The sequence below is a fragment of the Serinus canaria genome, chromosome 4 (genome assembly GCF_022539315.1).
Source record: "Serinus canaria isolate serCan28SL12 chromosome 4, serCan2020, whole genome shotgun sequence".
Classification (NCBI taxonomy): domain Eukaryota; kingdom Metazoa; phylum Chordata; class Aves; order Passeriformes; family Fringillidae; genus Serinus; species Serinus canaria.
Genome location: NC_066317.1, coordinates 1,388,195 through 1,407,410, shown reverse-complemented (window position 1 = coordinate 1,407,410; position 19,216 = coordinate 1,388,195). Strand labels below are relative to the sequence as shown.

Here is a 19,216-nt window from a genome sequence, read left to right as displayed (position 1 = left end):
AGCCCATCATGCTCCGGCCCATGTGGGAAACGACCGGATAATATTGGCTTTTGCATTTATGTATTACCCTATGCACGTTGTTAGTGATTACAAGTATTTAGAAATAGTATCAATGATAACTCTTTTTAGCTGCATGTTAATATAATCTATCAGGTTAAGCGTGCACTGTGATGCTTATAGAAATAGTGGTGTCACCAATACAATATCTGTGTATCACTCATGGAAATAATAATAATGTGGTGAATGTACTGTTATAGACCTTAGCAAAACATAAGATGTAAAAAGAGGCTTTTGAGTAACTAAAAACACTGTAAGGCCATGCACTGACCAGCCTGTCCAAGTGGTAAGATACCCAACAAAACCAGAGCACCGGAGGTCAAATAGAGAATACCACACTAAATTTAAGGAGGACATCCTAAATCTTGATCAGGGGATGTGAAACAGCAGGATGGAGACACAAGAAATAAAATAAATTGACCTGACACCCAGGATACCATGCAGATAAACTGGAGTGTGAAAAAGGACACTCCAGAACTTTCTGATGTTCCCAAAAAATCAGAAAGTTCACAAGAATGTTTGAATAACGCATGACACACATGAATATGCATGTACCTCATCGATGTAACAGTATAAAGATAACACTGTCTGGATATACTGGTGTTCTTTGGCTGTCGGTGAGGAGCACCCCAGCACTGGAAATACTATGTTTTTTATCCTATCATTATTAAACTTCTAAAAATTCTAAGCAGTGAATTCTGTTTTTCACACATGGGCAGGGACACCTTCCACCATCCCAGGCTGCTCCAAGCCCCGTCGAGCCTGGCCTTGGCCACTTGCAGGGATCCAGGGGCAGCTGCAGTTTCTCTGCAGAATCCATTCACTGGCACGGGGAAGAAACCAAAGCAGCAGCCAGGAAAATTGGACCCCAAACCAAGGCCAAGCAATGCAAACCCCAATGCCCCTCTTTAGAAGACACTTACACACTTGGAACATGTAGCAAAGACATTCTGTGCTGTTCTTGTGAGCCAGCAAAGGCCTCCTGAAGATAAAGGAAAGCCCTGTACCTCTCCTGAGGAAGACACCAAGGCTGTCACCATGGAGATGAGATGAAGGAGAGAAAGTTGGAAGATTGGGACTCTGGCTGGCTCACAGAATGATGTGGCTCCTTGGTCACCCACTGAGAACTTGGTTTCTCTCCTATAACCAATGGGCAGTGAATGTGTATGTTGAGTGAATGTAAATATCTTGAAAGAGTATAAAAGCAACATGTTGCTGTAATAAATCACTCTTGCACCCTTCTGCTGGAGTCGTGGTACTTGTGCTGTGTTGTGCTCTGCAATGACAGGAACACACATTGCAGGACCTAATGGAAACATTCCTCGAGGAGAATATTCTTTTAATTGGGAATTGGGGGAGAAACCTTGGTGATTTTTAACACAAGTTTCTGCTTGACAAGTAAAAAAGTGTCAGGAGTTCTCAGGACCCTGTCCATAACACGGAGGGGTGCTCTCATCCCACACATGCCAAGTCTGCGTTCCCAGCAAACCCCCACAGCACCACCCACCGGCTGTGTGCCCTGCAGCCCAGGAACACGGCCGAGCTGTGGCGCCTTAAGCTGCACAACAAAGCCCACACCCCAAGGATAAAAGCCTGGCTAGCAAGCAGAGCAGGAACACGGAGGTGCTCTGCCTGGAGAAGCACTTCCAGGCTCGGTCCCACTCGGAGCTGCAGCTCTGGGGCGGGTCAGCTGCACACCGTGCTGTGACAGGAGCAAGGACACCGGTGACAAACACTCCGAGGGTGCTGCAGTGAGGACACAAGATAGACAGGGCGGCACCCAGCCCACAGCCGGTGTGTCCCTGTCCCAGGACCATCCAGGAGCCCGCTGCGTTCCCAGAGGGCCATGCACACTCCCAGGCTGTTGGCAATGGCACCCGTGTGGCTCCCGGAGGGAACCGGGCTGGCTCGTGGTGCTGATCCTCTGTGGCTGCCAGGGCGGGTACAAACAGAGGGCAGGGCTGAGAAAAGCAGGATCCAGAGCGGTTTGCAAATGGAGTTCGGAAGTTGTAACAGTTGTAAGGTAGCTGAGAGAAAAGTCTCCTCCCTGGCTGACAGCGCAGACTCCCTTTCACCTCTGTCCCACCAAAAGTGGCACTGGACATGAGCGTGGCTCCACAGGGGACAGCTGGTGTTAGGTCAGCTCTAATCGCTTACTCTCCAAGCTCACAGGGGGAATAAAACCTACTAAGACGTCCTGATGAGTGGGGACCTCTCTTCTTCCGTGCTCTGCAAGAACAAAACCACAGCAAGTGAAACGTGGCCATCAGAGACCTTCCACCGTGGGAAGCTGGGCTGGCCAGACTCCAAGCAGGGAAAGGGAAAGCTCCTACTTCTAAGGACAACTCCATCTAGGACAGCCAGGGCTGCACTAAGGGAGCACCAGAGGGTGGGTGGCAGCTCGGGCAGGGCCCTGCTGCAGCCCCTGACACAGGAGGGGAGGGCAGAACCAGCCAGGGAGCACAAGAAGAGCTGCAGACTGCTGCATTACCTCTGCTTGCAGGAAGAGCAACAAAAAGCAAAGCAGGCAAAGCACAGAATGCAGCTGTCTCTTTGTCACTTTGACCTCTGCAGAGTGTTCCAGCACATCCAAGAGAGCTGGTTAGAAGCTGTACATGTAGGGTGGGGCAGGAACTCCCAGGACAGGCCTTGGGAGACACCCTGGCTGAGCTGCTGGCAGCACAGGCAGGCTCAGAAGGAAAGTAAAGGAAAAAGGACCAGTCTCTCCTGCACAGGAGACTGAAGTGCAATCCCACGGGGATGGGATGGAAGTGGGACCCACTATCCAGAGGGGTTCCCCAGGCACAGAGGGAAGTTCTAAGACAGCATTTAGGGAACACCAAACACACGAGAGCACAGTAAGCCCACAGAAACTATGAGGAGAAAGCAGCCTCCTAGAGAACCCAGGCCATTCCTCTAACCAAAGGCTCCACACCTGGTGCCATCTGAGCCCTGCTATGGTGAAATGCTGGCATCAGCTTTTGCCCTGACAGGCACCTTAATGCCAGCATGTCACCTAGGGACAGAAGTGCTCATAAACAGATTTACAGGCTGCCTTGTAAACAGACAATACTGGAGAATACTTCCTGCTGCTGCTGTCTGTGCAACTGGTCTGTTCTTTGGCCACAAATTTGCATCGTCATTCTGGAAAATAATCCACTGGCACAAGGCAGTTCTTCTGCTGAGAACACCAACACCAACTACATCTGTCCTCAGATATGGTGGAGTTTTTGCATTTATCCTTCAGGGTCCTCTAGACAGGCTGATTTATTTCACTACTGTTGGCAAGGGAGTTGGGCACAGCGACAGGACCTGCCTTACCAGGCTTCTCGGATTAACTCCGCTCCTTTGCTTTGGCGCGTTTATTCTGAGTCTATTAAAACTTCCCCTCCCTAGAAAGGTCATTCCCAACAAAAACAACATAAAAACATGGGCAGAAAGACACCAAAAGTTAAAATCAACCACAAAAAAAAAAAAAAAAAAAAAAAAAAAAAAAGCAAAATCAAATGCAGGCAGATTGACAGCAAGCAAAGAGCAAAGTCAAAGGCAAGTGCTGCTTACCTCTTCAGTTATCCTCTGGGACCTGCATGCCAGCACAATGAAAACAATCCCAAACACAATCCCCAGAGCCATGATTACAAAGGGGATCCCAGTCACAACACTGGCTTCCAGCAAGACATGCCTGAGTTTGCTGGCAGATGCTTCATCAATCAGAACACTCTGGAGCAGAGAGAGATGAAGAGGAAATTAAAAAAACCCCAAACCTTGATTTGTTTCTGTGCTTTCTATAAGATCACTTTTGTGAAGGGCAGTGAAACAACACTCCCACAACTCTCCACCACTGCTTCACTGCTTCCTGACATACTTTCCCCCTAAAATTCTTCCAGGGGGCAGAGGGATCACCTAGTCTGTTTCAAAGGAAAACAGGGATTTTTAACTTTTGGTTTAGGAATGGACTAACACCAGTTGATTCGGTGATCCGACCACAGCACAGGAATATTCACAGCAGATGACTCAGGAAAAGGTGTGATCTCCTCAAGTCCTGCCTCTGTCTGAGCACCCCTTTTCCTCAGGGCCAACTCCTTTGAGTTTAAAAGGAGTGTCTGAGAGTGTTTGGCAGGGTGGAAATTAACACTACACCAAACAGCAGGAGGGTGATAGTTAACAAACAGCAACAGCTTCCTAGCTAGTGCTGTACAAACAACAAGAAAATCAGCATTTTCTTTTCTGGCTGGCTCAGAGGGTATTTCTGCAAGCATTAACATGCCACAATGTTGCAAAAAGACAGGTGAAACTATTTACCTCATTTATATACATCACTGGGAAAATCAGTGTTCGGATGTTGCCGGTTTCACTGCATGGAAAAAAAAAATTATGGGTTTGGAGCTTTTCCACCTGAGGGTTGTGAAGACAGATTACACAAGAATCATGAAGGAGGAAAGTGTCCCTAAAAAACCTCGGGGCTGTTCCTTTTTGCTGTGGATTTTCACCTCCCTGCTGGAGTAGGACAATCTCAATCTCACGGATGGATAAATTCTGGTTTGGGAGCAGGGCGTGTTTTGGGACTTTGTGGGCAGTGAAAGACAGGGATCCATCCAGGGCTCATTAGTAACTGAGTGACAGATTTGTGCCAGGCAGCAGGGCTTGAGCTAAGCTGATGTACTGAAGGTTACTCCTACTTGTAAAACACAGGAACTATTGTCCAAGCAGAATGGGCACAGCAGCAAAAATCCCCCAACAGTTGGCACATGTGGAATCCCAGCTCAGGCAGGAGCTGTTTTACTGTGACAGCTCCTGGGCACTGGGAAACAACTGAGTCTCCCAAGGGGACTGGGAATATAAAATACTTGTGTTGTAGGTGTTACAGCCAAGCTGTGCCAAGAAGCATCAGGAGGAGTAGCTGCCACACAGCATTCTTTACTCTGCAGGTGCAATACAGAACCTGCTTGATCTGTGAGAAGGGAGCACACTGCCCCTTAGAACTGAGATTTGATTGGACTTCTCTCTCTCACACTTGCTGTCTCCCCCATATTCCATCAGAACACTGCAGAAGAAACCATGCTGAACATGGCTTAGATGTGAGACTCCACCCAGCAGCAGAGAACACTCACAAGAATTCAGGTAATTTTCGGACATGAACGTTGACCTGCATCCGCTTGGCTGCCTGCAAGACGAGCCCTGTCAGCTGGGGAATAAAAGAGATCAGTGTTAAAAAACCCAGTGAAGGTGAAAGAATGAGAACTGTGAGAATGCAGGAAGAACCTGGTACACACCACACAGCAGGATCTGCAGCGGACCTGAGGAGAGCAGCTGTGGAATTTCCTCCCGCTTTAGCTGCACATAACAGCCCAGTGAGTCAGAGCACTGTTTCTGTAAACCAGGCAGGTCGTGACTGTGCTCTTTTCCTTGACCCACATTTGTCTGTGGGGGTGTAGAGATCACTGCTGTGCTGGTTTTAGCTGGGAGACAATTAATTTTCTCCACAGCAGCTGGCAGTGTTCTGGATCCCTGATGAAAACAGCGTGGGTAACACAGGGATGTTCCAGTGATTGCTGAGCAGTGCTTGCACAGCCTATTCTGTTTCTCACACTGCCCTGCCAGTGAGGGGTGGGTGGGGTGTGTGAGACACTGTGAGGGGACAGGGACAGGACAGCTGACCCAAAGTGATCTCCCATTCCATCCAGCATCATGGAACTACTACAGATCCCTTGAGGTCAACAGGACTATGCCAACACCCACCACGCAAGGAGGTGACCTGAACCCAGGTGCTTGGATCCATTCACCTACAGAACCCTTGAAAAAAGGTGGCACTTACGGGATTGATGTCCAGAAATGTCTCATGGTATTCTTTTCTGGGATGCATGCCCTCTATGTCCTCTACAAACTTTGGATCTGCCTGGTAAAAATGTGGAGCCGACAGAAATATCGGAGCACCTGGAACGCGAGAACACCGAGTCACCACCGCAACCAGAGGCCGAGCAGGACTCGGGCAAGCCTTGGAGGAGCCCACAGCTCTGAGCAGTTTCCAGAGAGGGGAGGGGGCCCTCGGGGAGCCACCAGCCCCAGTGGCAGCGGGCCAGACACGGCGGGGCCGTACCCTGCTTGCAGACGCTGACGTTGAGCACGCCGGTGCCGGGGCAGTTGCCGGCGGGCACGCAGAAGCCGGCGTTGGCCGGGTTCACCGAGGTGTTGGCAAACACCATGGAGGAGGGCACGAAGCGGAACGTGGGCACCCCGGCCACGGCTCCCGAGCTGTCGTACACCAGGAACAGGGACCTGTGGGGAAGCAGAGCAGGGCCAGGCGTGGCAGGCTGCAGCAGCACTGAGCCCAGCCGCACCCGGGTTGCAGTCCCACACATCCCAAACACACATCCCAGCTTCCTGCTGCTGCACACAATGCATGGTCCCCACGCCACTGCTGCATGTGCTGGGAGTGCTGGTACCTCTGCTGGGAGGAACCACGGTCCTGGCAGGCAGAACCATCTGGCAGGCCCTGAATTTAGCCTAACACGTGTCTGTATTGATTTAAATAATTCCCGCTCGGTTTTGTTCTTCACCCACTGGGAAACCGACAAGAGGGGACACAAGGTGTTACATAAGGAAGGAAAGGCCAAGATTTCCTTGGTACATTTCAGACAGCATCATGTAAAGTCATTAATCTCTGAAGAGGGCAACCTGGATTCTCTGAAAAAGCACAACACAGAGGAAGACTTTGGAGGGAAGAAGCTTAAGGAAAGCTCATATAAATCCTTCCATTCCTCTCGTTACTAGACTCACAGCCCAGTCTGTTCTTGCAGTTTTCTTCCAAATTCTCACTTCACAAACCTTTATTTTGAAATAACACATCCTTAACTGCAGACTGGGAGGGTTTTTTGTAACTCTCACCCTTCCCACCAGGAATAAATGCAACACTGTGACTGTTAAATGAAACCACAGGAGGAAAAACACCAGCCTAACATGACACCTGGAGAGGAATGGATGTAAATGCTCTGCTTTGAAGCCTGAGTGCCACTGTCTTCTCACCTGCAGAAATCTGAAGAAAAGATGTAAATGTTCTCATCTTTGCTGATCAGTGGATGAAAGGATGTCCCATCTGTGCCATTGATCATGTTACATGTCTCTGTTGTCCACCAGCTCAAGGACCTGAGGAAAGGGAAGCCAAGAGCAAGGGCTAAAAGATGTCTGAGCAACAGTCAGGCCATGCCAGCTCCTGGCCTAGGCAAATGGGAATCAGACCTGTACAGAGCCAACTCCTCCTGCCTCAGCTCTGCTAATGACAAAAGGGACTGAAATGGGTTTAAGTTGCACTTGCATTCTCTTTAAACTGGCACCAGACAAGCAAGGGGCAGATTGTGACAGAGGCAACAGCACACTGAGAAACTTACTCTTTTCCTTTCCACTCCACAATCCTGGAGAAGTTCAGGTAGTTCGTTTCCCCACTCAGGAAAACATACTCTCCATCATCAGTTCCGTTCATCTGCAAACAGATGCAGGAACTTTCAGTGGCTTCGCTCATCCTGGGGCACCTGGCTGGTCACTGCAATGGGGCAGCAGGACTTGAAGCTGCCACCACCCCAAATCCGCCGCAGGAGTGATGGACTGCCTCTGAGAGCTGTGCAGTTCACTGAACTCCACCCTGAACAGGAATGAGGTGGAAGTGACCAGGAAAGATCCTTACACCTCCCAAAGGCAGGAAATAGAACACCGGATGAGCCTTTTCTCCCTTTCAGGGCTGCCCCTGAATAAAGAGCCCTCAGGAAGAAGATAACCCCACAGAAATGACCTCAGCACTGCAGAGACAAGCAGCAAGGATTTCTCCCAGACCAAAATGTCATGCAGCGACCAGAAACACTGTGCAAGCCAGGAATGGCTCCAGCACAGAATTAACATCCAATTTCAGTCAATTCCTAAGGAAATCGGGACGTTTTCCTGGCAGTTTGCACACGTGGCCCCATCCTGACCATGTTATTCAAATGAGCACAGGCAACAGTGGAGGATGCTGTCCTTGGAAAGCTCATGCATCCCTCCCATGCAGTGCCACCATTCCCCAGGGACAGCAGCAGCAGCATGGCCATGGGTTACCTTGCTGAAGAGCCCGAAGACGGGGTCGATCTCGGGGTGCAGGACGTGGATGGTGGAGAGCAGCCTGTCCCTGTAGCCCCAGAGCAGCTCGTGCACGCTGTGCACGGTGAACAGCGACTCCTGGTACAGCAGCAGCAGCACCTCCGTGGCAAACTGCAGAGGGGTTGACCTGGTCCACTCCATGGCAGTCTGCCAGGGCATTGGAATGAGGGAGCAATGGTCAGATTTGCTGGGCAATAAACCAAAAGCTGCATCCAGGCACTGACACTTTCCACCGCTGCGCACTCACTTCCCCAAAGTTCAAACATTTATTTCCTTTCCAGATGACAGCAGGCCTTTAAAAGAGGTCATAACAAAAGGAGGGCACTTCTTTGGGCTAACCAACCTGTGGGTCTTCTCATACTGCCTGTTACTGTACATCACAGCCAAAAATCTGAAGGAGAGATAATCCTTACCACCACGAGACGCCTGGGAGGAATTGAAAACACAGGGTCTGGACTGTCTGCAACTTCCAGGTAAGCTGAATCCCATCTACTGCTACATACAGGGCATTTCTGGACTCATTCAGAACATCAGGCATGTTTGGAAATGCTGGGGAAAAAGTGGAAATGAAGGTACCCTGCAACTGAAACTAAGGATGGAGAGCAAAGGCTGAATGACACCCCCAAGTATTTGAGTACAGGCTGAGTGCCTCTGGAAGCTCTGACAGTTTGGGATCTGCTCATTCCCACGCTATCCCTGTATAAGTCTAAATAATGGTCTGCCTGTGATCACCATGAGATTCTCTGTCACCTAGTGCAGTCTGGGGGTGCATTTTTGACTTTAATTTCATTCAGCTCTGTCTGGAACTGCTCTACTGTAGTTTGTTTCTGGTTTGAGAAGCAGACTTGGAGGCAGCTTCTCCAAATTTGAAAAAATAACCTCAAGCATTCCCAGCTCCCTCACGCAGAAGCCAGAGTTCCTCCTAGGCACTTGACATCACTGATTCCCTGGTTTCACTGACTCATGGAAGCCCAGCAAGCCTGATTTCCCCTTGTCCCTGGAGAGTGTGTGATCTCGTAGCACCCGGGGAAGGCACTGCAGAGATGTGAGGAGAGGGCGGAACAAAAGAAGGCCCCCACAACAGCCCAGCCCCAAAGTGAGACCAGCATCTGCCCAGGACACAAGCTGCCTCTCTTGTTCTTCCATCACATTCATCCACCACAAAAGGAGAGTCAGGATGAAGCAAGACACTGCTCCTTCTGCAGTGTGTCAGGATGAATTCCAAGCAGGAATGAAAGAGAACTCACCACTGCAGGGATATTTACTGTCCTGATCAGGTCCACTTCAGGGTCTCCCACTGACTTCTCAGGTTCAAATACATAAGTCTTTGGGTTTAGAGCAGACACTTTGGTTCCATTGTCCAAGAACTGGACATGCACTCTTGGCCTGTATTCCCTGAAAGACAAGAATTTGTCCTCTAATTGAGTTAAACAAGTAGACACAGCATGAATCACAATTAACTTATGGATGTTCCACTGCTTTAAGCACATAAAGGGTGGCATTTTCAGTTCTTGAGAAGCAGATTCCCTCACTGACACAAACTCTCTGCTGTGTCTGTGTGAGCTGAGTCAGACCTCAGGGGGCACTCCCAAAAACACCACCCTGTGTGTTAATTGCACTTCGTATTTTTGCCTCATCTTTAAAAACCTCAAAGGAAGGACAACAATTTCAGACGGCTCAGAAGGATTTAGAGGCACCATCTATGAGATTGCCCTGAAGTCAAGTTTGAAAATGAAACTTTTGCCTCTGCTGCAGGCAAAATCCACTCCCAGAAAGATGCAGGCTGTGTGTGTGTCATGGGCCTGACCTAAGAACCCACCAGAATCCTTCTGCTGCATTCAGAGCACGTGGCATGACCACAGAACAAGCCTCATTTTAGTTCTTCTCCTTTAATTCCCGGGCAGGAACCCTGGGCACGACAGAAATTCAACAGAACTTTTGCTGTTCACTACCCATGGCCTGGGAGGATGCTGCTGTTCCTGTCTAAGCAAAACTCAGGATTGCTGACAGACCAGTCCCATTGGCAGGGAACATCAAATGCTACCTGCTGGCCCGACCAGAAAGTCAGATCCTAATTACCCTGACACAGCTGTCAGGAGCACAAGTCAATCTGCATTGCCATCAGCACTGGACCAAGCAGGATTGTGCAACTCTGCAGAGCAGGCTGACACACACGTGGCTCCAGCAAAGCCCAAAAGGGAAATGGCAGTGGGCTGCTCACCGCCTGGCACACTCAGGAGGGGAAACTCCTCCTGCTTCCTCAGCCTGCAGTGACTCAGGAGCCTGCTGACTTTCACATTTGCCTGGGGAACGTCAAGTCACAAGATGTGAGGGAGAATTGTTCTGCCAGATGTTGTGCTCTGATGTTCTGCATTCAGTTTGGATGGAGGTTCTGTCCTGGCTGCACTGGATCCATCAGTGCAGCTTCACAACAGGCTGCATTACTCTGGCTCAGCTTTCACATCTACAGCAAACTGGAAAGGCCTGCAAAACGACTGCTATTAGAAACCAGCCACTTCCCATCTTCCTTACCCTAAGTTCTCTACCACTCCCAGCATCCCTGCCACCCAGGAACATTTTGGTCTGGCAACACTTCCAGCTTGACTTGGCAAGACCCTCTTGGACAGCAATCTATTTTATACCCCAGGGCTGGAACTGAGGGGATGGAAATGGACAGCTGTGAAACACTTCCTAAAATAGGCCAGGAGTAACCTGAGACATCTCTCCAGCTCTGGAGAGGAAAATAATACTCCCTGATGAGGGATATGAGTAGGTTACAAAGGCTCTAAGATGTTGAAGTTAAAAAGTTGTAAATGTGTGCAAGACCAGACAATATTCCAGTGCTCTTTGGGACTCAGCAGGCTTGGGCAGATAGGCAGCTTGCAATTATTTATTTTACATGCTGCCAGCTCAACTTCCAGGATTTAACAACACCAGCACTACTATGTTTTTGATACAGAATCTGCCTCAAGTGCTTTACCATGTATGCTGGTGAGAAGTCTGAGCTGCAGGATGAGACTCTCTGGAGCCCTCCCTGTCACTGACTGGATTTTTTCCCTCTGCTTGTCTGGCCCAGCTCACTGCCAGCCTTTCCCCAAACACCCTGTTTATAAAAACGGAGTCACGCACTTCACATTTGTGCATTTGGGGTGTTCTGCCACCTACTAAGGCTAAATGAGGCTGCAGTGCTTTGCCACACAGGACCTGTGGAAGCAGCTGGAGGTTTCTTCCCTGGCTGGAGCACGCAGTGTGGCTGGAACAGCCGTCCCTGTGCCCCCAAATGCCTCCTCTCCTCCCACCCACCGCTGACAGCCCACTGCAGCCACAGCCAGGCCAGGCTTACGGAACCTGCTGCAAGTGAGCTCTCCACTTCCTCACTTTTCATTCTTCCTCTATCAGACAGAGCAGAGCACAAGGGAATCCTGTCCAGGCATGCCAGAATGAGGCCAAGCAAACAAGCCAGAAGCAGCTGGAATGTGCAGCCTCTTCCCTTCCCTCCCTGTCCCCAGCAAGAACACCTCAGGGAGGGCCGGCGTCAGGGACCTGCTTACAGGCAGCCCCTGGTGTGGGATGCAGGGAAAGGCTCTCCCAGCAAAGCAGCAGCTCAGGCTGGGCCTCCCCTGGGGCAGGGAGCAGCCCAGCCACTACAGCCCCAGCCCCATCCACCCCGCTGAGCTCCTCCGTGGGCGAGGTGCAGCCTCCCAAACCAGGCTGCCTGGGACACCCAGGAGAGACTGAGGGCTAAGCAAAGGGAAAGAAGCAGCTGGCAAAGAGGACTGAATGCCAGCCTGTGTGGTGCCCTGCAGCTCTGTGAGCCCTGGGGCTGGTCCTGTTCATTTTCTGGCACAGAACACATTGCTGCCTGATGCCCAGTGTTACACCACACATACACCTGAAGGAAAGCTTGGCAACTCGAGAGCTTGTGGATCATCTTTTCTCCAGCTCTCCTGGCTCCTGTAATAGCAGGGATTTTGCCAAAGTACCACATGGAGTTTGCCAGGACTAAAGAGACACAGGTCCAGAATGCAGAGGAGACAGGGGAAGGGATTGTTGGTAGGGGGAGAAGGGAAGCTGAGGAGTGGGAAGAAGGAAACTGAAAGCCAAGAGAACACAGAAATCAAGGCTACCACAAAGGCTTCTGCTTTCATTCCAGCACTTTTTCAAACACAAAGATTCTGATAATTTTGCAGCTTAGGCAGAGAGTTCCCTCTGGCACTGAGCCTGTGCCTGGCCTGGATGAGCCTGTGTGACCAGAAGGGAGGCTGACAGTCAGGAATCCACCTTCACGCTGTGGTGACGAGTTCCCCACCACAGCAGGACTCCCAGGACCACAGCCCTTCCTGCCACAGGCCTGCTCCTGGCTGACATGGCTGCAGGCAGCTGAGCACATCACAGCTCTAAAGGAAAACTCGTTTGTAAGGGAACTTTCAAAGCTCTCCATGCCACACAGGACAGCTCTAGGAGCTGGACAGTGTTTAACACTGCACATGGCCTTAGAAATCCATCAGTAAGAATGCGAGGTAGGTTTAAAAGGTAAGCAGGTTTTCCAGGGAGGGTTGGATCAGGAAGACCCTTTTAGTACCACCCCAAGTGTTTTTCTGGCCTCATTTTACCCCTGTGGATGGTGCAACTCCAGCTAGGAGCCAATTCCTGAGCGAGCCTGAGTCACACTTTTGTGCAACACTCCTCTCTCCCCAGCCTCCCAAACATCCCCCAGCTCACAAGACAGCAGGCCAGGATGCATCAACTTCCTCTGTGTCCAGCAGTGAAGAACAGCAGCACACCAGCAAAACTTGGCCCAAAATCTGACAGAAGTCACTTCAGAGGCCTCATCTGAAAGCAGCTGCAAATGTCAGTGCTGTCTGTGTGGGCTGTGACCATGCTCCCCTGGATAAACCTCCCCTCACACATTAACACCTGGCTTTTCTCTCAGGACAGGATCCCAAGGCTTCTGGATTCCTCCCACAGCAGAGTTTTTGTGGAGTGTGGAACTCCTGCAAGGTCCTACCTGTAGGTGTATGGTCCTATCTCCTCCACGAGAGGAGTGGCACCTTGGAGCACTTCCAAAGGATTTGTCACATTGAAGAAGTAGAACTGCATGTAAACTGGGGGGGGAGGGTCCTCCCAGGCCTCAAAGGTTTCTGTGCCATTCTTCAGGACTGTTCCCTGCAACAAGAGAAAGGCACATCAGCTGCTGATGCCATCGTGCTGCATGACAGGAGAGACAGGAATTCCATGCCCTGGGAACAAGCACAGGCAGTAAGACTCAAGAGAGACCCCAGTTCTAGATCTGCTTTACTTTGGAGCAGCTCACTCAATATCCACCAAGCCAGGCACCTGCTCTCCTGGCCAGCACTGCTTGGTTTGCAGTTCCACCTTCCCCACGGACAACTGTGCCTGGCATTTGTCAGAAGGGACACTGATCAGCTATTACTCAGCAATCCTGTCTCCTTTCCTGCATCACTAAAAACCTCCACCTGGTGCAAGACACCACAAAACGTGCCAACATTACAGATAAAAGTACAACTCAACGCTGGGAGGCCAAAAGAGTCCTGGCCTTGATGATTTCTTTGCCCAAGAATGTCAGGTTCCAACACAGCTGTGAGATTCTGTCTCCCAAGCCATCCGGCTTTGTTTTTCAGTGGCCTGTGAGCAAAACTGTGAATGACAAACTGCTTTCACATAGGCACTCTAGGATTTGTGCCTTTCAAGATCTTGGAATAGGGGAAAGATTGTTCTCCCCCTGTCTTTCATTTCTTTCCTACAGCCATGTCAGCACCTGCATCTCCAGCCCCAGTCTATTTGGTAACCAAGCTATAAACCTTTATTTATAACAGAAGCACTTAGGAAATGAAACTCTAATTCCCTTAGCTCAGTGATACTCCTTATCAGTACATACACCTTGTGTGGAAAGTCACAACCACACCTGGCACACAGAGCTCTGCAACAGAGGGCTCCATCTCTCACTTCATTACTGTCCCATTTTGGATAAAATTCACCTCCCCATAAAGCATCCCCACCACCAAAACCAAGGCTTTTCATGTGCTTATAACTCTGGAACTGCTTCAGGGGTCAAACAGAGAAATCTGGCTGGCAGAAAAAAACCTTCAGGAATAAACACAAAGAAAGCTCTGTCTTGGAAAACCACATCACCTGTAGGCGGAAGAAAGGGAGGAGGGGAATGATTTGCAATTAAATGGCTCTCATCAACACTCATTCTTTTTATCCTTGTGAGAAAACAAGTGGAATATTGTGAGTGGAAGCTCAGAAGCAGGGCAGGCTGGACAGCTGCCAGCTGGTGGTCAATGTTCATGGGGTCTTATCAGCCACACTTGCCTCAGGACTCATCCTTGGCCTTCCCGCTTAAGGAGGCGTTTTCTCTCCATGTAGACTTTCATTTTGAAGGATGAGATAAAGAGAAGACTGTTTCAAAGACAAACTCGTTGGCAGGAGCTTGGCATGGCAGCAGTGATGCTGGATGTCAGGGAGAGGCAGCCCAGCTGCTGGCACTTTGCACTTGCAGCCTGCTTTCTCCATAGGATTAAATCGCATTTATTCTGTGCACACCTCACAAACTAATGTGTTTCAGACACGCTTGAGGAGCTTGGAGCCCTTCCCTGGAACTACCAGCACCTCACATATACAATTTCTTACACAGCCTGATGGTTTTGATCCTGTTTCCTTAAGATTTATGCCAAGGAGACTCACCTCTGTATTCACTAGCATTCACTGGTCATATTCATTCCAGATTTACTTCTTGGATTGCATGGCACAATTTGCATCTCCCACAGAAGTCGAGTGTCTATTTATAGCTCTGTACAGTGACAGCAAACTTGTGAGCTGGATTCAGAGAGACTCCCAAAAACTATCAACTAATGAAGCATGGAGAGCTCTTTTCTTCTGATTTTCACCAAATGCTACCAGGGATATTTCAGTCTGTCACAGGATATTACAAGGACATCAGGGCTTCTCCTTTCCAAGTGAAGTCCACCCTCATTTCCAGTGTTCCAAAGCATCCTTCCTGCTGACTGTATTTATCAGCCAGCCCTGAACCCACAGCTCTCTCATTTGCTGCTTTTTCCTTGCCTTGGCTGTGCTTTACACACAGGAAATAAATAGGGAGCTGTTCCTCCAAAATATAACAGCTCCTGGCAGTGATGGTGGGAGTGGGAAATGGTACTGAACATTCCTGAAACCTACACAGAAAATTTAATTCCTTCATTTCATTTTATTTCTTGGAACCCCTGAAGGTTTTAATTCAAAGATGCACTTTCACATGTTCCTCTACGACAGAGTTTAACTGCCACTTGTTTAGGTGGTGGGGTAAGTGATCAGACCAGGAGCACCAGACCTCTCTACTCCTGCACCTTGGGAATGGCCTGCCCCAAAGGAGCATCCCAATGGATCCTTCAGCTAGGCCTTCACACTAAACTCCCCTGAGAGCTCCAGTATTTTGCATTCAACAACAACTGCAAAAAATGATCAGTACACCAGCTAAATCAAAGGAGAAAACATCTTCCTCATCCTTTTGGGCCTGAAACATTCCAGCAACTCAGCTCGAGAGATGCCTGACAACAAGTCCAGGGCAATTTCGAGGGGCTTCAAGAGTAAGTGTTTTCAAAAATTCTCAGCCTAAGGGATGTGGTGTGAAGGAAACACCCAGGCCAAAGGACTGACTGACTTCCAAGTCTGAAATGAGGAGCACAGCTCCAAGATTGATTGTGTGTGTGTGTGCATATATATACATATATAGATGTATTAGATATATTGTATTCACAACCTGCACAGCTATGACAATAAGCACACCAGCACCTGTCCAGCAGAGAGCACAAAGCAACACCACTGGCAGCTGGGAATGCCTTTCTCTTGGGGAAGATTCATCCTTGTTCATTATAGATTTTTTCCCACTACTCTCCAGAGTTGCAGGTGCTAGGCCCTGATAACAAACAGGTTTTGGAATTCTGCTTGGTATGGCATGTTTAGGTCACAGAAATTTTAAAAAACAGCAAATAAAGAATAAGTTGATGAGATTTGAATGCCTCCTGGGAAAGGTGCTGCCAGTGTTCTTGTCACAACACATCTGCCCACTGATTTCCAAGGGGACGTGAAGTCTGACAGCAGGATGGATTCCCACTCTTCCCACACCCTCTCTGTATCCCAGAGCCTGCTTTTGGCTGGAAAGGCTGCTGCACACAACCCCCAGTGAAAGCAGAGCCATCCTCAGCCGTTCCCAGGTGCTGGCTTTGGAGACCCAGGTGCTTCAGCAGCTCCAATGCACAGCTCTCCACTCCAGCTGCACTTGAGACTGCTAAGACAGCCTGGAAAGCCCTCACAGGAGCAGGGACTACTTGCAAAAGCTGGGCTCCTGCCCCATTCCAAGGCAAATTTAGATTTGTTTATTTGCACAAGACTTTCTGAGCTACACAGGCGGTTACACAAGAGACAGCAGCTCTCCCGACTACACACAAATGAGGGGAAGCTCACGTGGGATAAAGGCAATGCGGAGAGCAGCCAGCTCAGCAGAGTGACTGGGAGCAGCCTGCCGGGGGGCTGAAGGCTGTGCTTCCCCAGCCTGGGGGTGTGGCTCCTGCAGAAGGCGCTCCGGGAGCTGCCACCTCTGGCAGGGAGCCGGGCAGCGCATTCCCTGCAATCCAGATGTGTGCCAGCACGAGCTGGAGAGCAGCAGGCAGGAAAGGAAGGCCTGAGCTCTGGAAACTTTATCCTGCATTAGAGCAGGGCCGGCTGAGCGAACAGCAAGTCGCTCTTACGTAAGTTGCTCCGGGGAAGGAGCAGGCGGCCGGGAGATAATGCGCGTAAGGAGGATCACGCCTAATTCCCGACAGTCCTGCTCCAAAGCACTGCCTGCACCCCACTAACAGCAGGAAAACCACTTGGAAGCAGAACTTCTGGGATGCAGGGGAGGGCAGACTCCTTCCCTAGGAGAGCCAGGATTAGGGGGATGGAGCTGCACTTCCAAGTGGCACAACCTGCTGGAAGCTCCGTGCCAACCGAACACTGCTCGCTAAAGCAAACCGATCTGAGACAATGCCGTTCCCATGGTAGGAAACGCTCCCTGTCCACAGCCCAGAGCAAAGAACAGTAGGTTAGGAGATCACAGATCATCTGGTCACCACTTAGACAACAGCACTGGTCAAATCCCTTCACTGGTTAGCGTTCCTGGCTTCTCTGTCAGAATAAGAGCTAAGATAACACTCCTCAAACAGATAAATAATTGTTCATCCCAAAGGAATTCCAACAGAGTTACTAACACAGCTGACCCTTCTCACTGGGCCACTGCATAAATGCACAGAGCCCCTCTGGGAGAGAAACAAACGCTTAGGCAGGGCAGGAGCAGTGCAGGCCTCTGCATCCCCAGCAATGCCAGGATGGGTGCCCCCAAGTGTGGAACAACCTGGTGGAATTCCTGGCTGCCATCACCCAGCCTGGGGAACCGGCAAACACCACGTGTTCCAGCCCCCAGCACCTCTGGCCCTGCTCCAGAGGTGCCAGTAAATGGAGCAGCAGAACACGTATGAAAGCTGCAAGCAACTGATGGTAGAGATGACAAAAAGAAGGGATGCTTTAGGTGCCCCCTGCTCTGGAGAGGGCTCCTTGCTACAGCTGCTGCCCCGCAGACAGCAAAGCTGCCTCAAGAAGAGGCATTTTTACCCATCCTCACCCGATTTTCACCCAGCCCAGGGACCAGTGCAGCCTGAGCTCCATTCTGAGCCCTGGCCTACACGGCTGGTGCTGGAGGGGGGGGTTCACGGCCCAGGGATGCTCCTCCCCACTCACCCACCGCTGCTGCAAGGAGGCAGCCAGCCCCCTCCCTCCTTCCCTCGGCTATTTTCAGAAGGAATAAATCGGCAAACAAGAACCGAGCCAAGAACGCGGCAATGCCTTTACCTGCTTCACCTGCAGATCCACCACCGTCTGGAAGACGTGCGCGACCAGCAGGGAGATGCTGGCGATGAGCAGCGTCATGGCCAGGACCCCCACGGTGACCAGACACAGCGACTTCATGGCTGCTGCTGCTGCTGCCGAGCAGGGAGCTCCGGGGCTCCGCCGGGCTCGGGCTCCGGGGGCGGGCGCACCGCGGGCCCCGCCCGCCAGCGCCGGGAGCGGCCGCCGCTCCCCGCCCTCGGCGCCGCAGCCGCCGCCGCTCTGCCGGGGATGCTCTGCAGACCCGGGGATGCGCTCCTAGGGATGCTCTCCCGGCTCACCGCGGCCAGGACAAGGTATCCCAAAGGAAGGGGGGTGGCTCCTGCCCGCAAAGATTGCTGGCACCGCCGGAAGGCTCCTGCCCGCTGGGGATGGCGCTGCTGGAGCGCCTCGCTCGGTGCGCCGGGCGGCGCCGAAGGGCGTTCTGGAAAACAAGAAGGGAGCGTGAAGCGCCTCTAGACTGAATTAGGCATCGCAGGAAGCGGGTTCTGCCACAGTTCAGGGCAGTTCAGCGGCCACTAACACAATTAAACCGCTCTTGAAAAAAATAAGTCCATGTACCTGCTTTTTCAAAAGCCAGCGGGATGTTCTGCTCCACTTCCCCACCCAGCACTGCCAGCAGGAGGGAACGACACCTGCAACAGAGCGATGGATGTCATGCCAACCCCTGTCCCCCACGGCTTTCCTGTGGCACAAGAGGAAGGCAAGCCCTGCGACACAGCGCTGCCATCCCACGGCCCAGCAGCAGCACCGGTGTTCCCCAAGTCACGAGTGCGGTCCCTGTCCAAAGCACGAGGCTGGCAGCTCCCAGCTGCAGCCCGATCCCAGGAATGCCTTCCCGAGCAGGAGGGCAAGCGGCCTATCAGGTGGCTTTCCTGCTAGGATGGACTGAAGCATCTTCCCTTATAAACGCTTCTTCCTGTAATTGTGATTGCAGCAACAGTGTTATGTTACTATGTGCCCTTTTGGATATTTTTGCTCTGAGGTCACATGTCACAGCTGTTTGGAAAACCAGAATTTTTGTGGTTCCACCCATGCAGTTAGATTTCTTCTTTTTATTTTTTTTAAGGGAGGGAAAAAAAGGTTGTTCTGG

General features: G+C 50.8%; 1 protein-coding gene across 2 annotated transcripts; it reads right to left on the bottom strand.

Annotated features, from left to right (window-relative positions):
- Nucleotides 1–1,379: 1,379 nt before the first annotated feature.
- Nucleotides 1,380–18,270, bottom strand: SCARB2 (scavenger receptor class B member 2). 2 transcript variants are annotated; one of them, XM_018923541.3, is made up of 13 exons: nucleotides 18,088–18,270; nucleotides 13,190–13,347; nucleotides 9,429–9,576; nucleotides 8,140–8,328; nucleotides 7,443–7,534; nucleotides 7,081–7,200; nucleotides 6,155–6,333; nucleotides 5,873–5,991; nucleotides 5,169–5,242; nucleotides 4,360–4,411; nucleotides 3,619–3,777; nucleotides 3,379–3,449; nucleotides 1,380–2,286 (listed from the first exon to the last, which is right to left on the bottom strand). In XM_018923541.3, the coding sequence occupies exons 1-12, from the start codon at nucleotides 18,202–18,204 to the stop codon at nucleotides 3,420–3,422; spliced, it is 1,437 nt and encodes a 478-aa protein (XP_018779086.2). In that variant the 5' UTR covers nucleotides 18,205–18,270; the 3' UTR covers nucleotides 1,380–2,286; nucleotides 3,379–3,419. The 2 variants fall into 2 exon arrangements, with proteins under 2 accessions (XP_018779086.2, XP_009096749.2); XM_009098501.4 differs by lacking the exon at nucleotides 3,379–3,449.
- Between the last annotated feature and the right edge of the window lie 946 nt (nucleotides 18,271–19,216).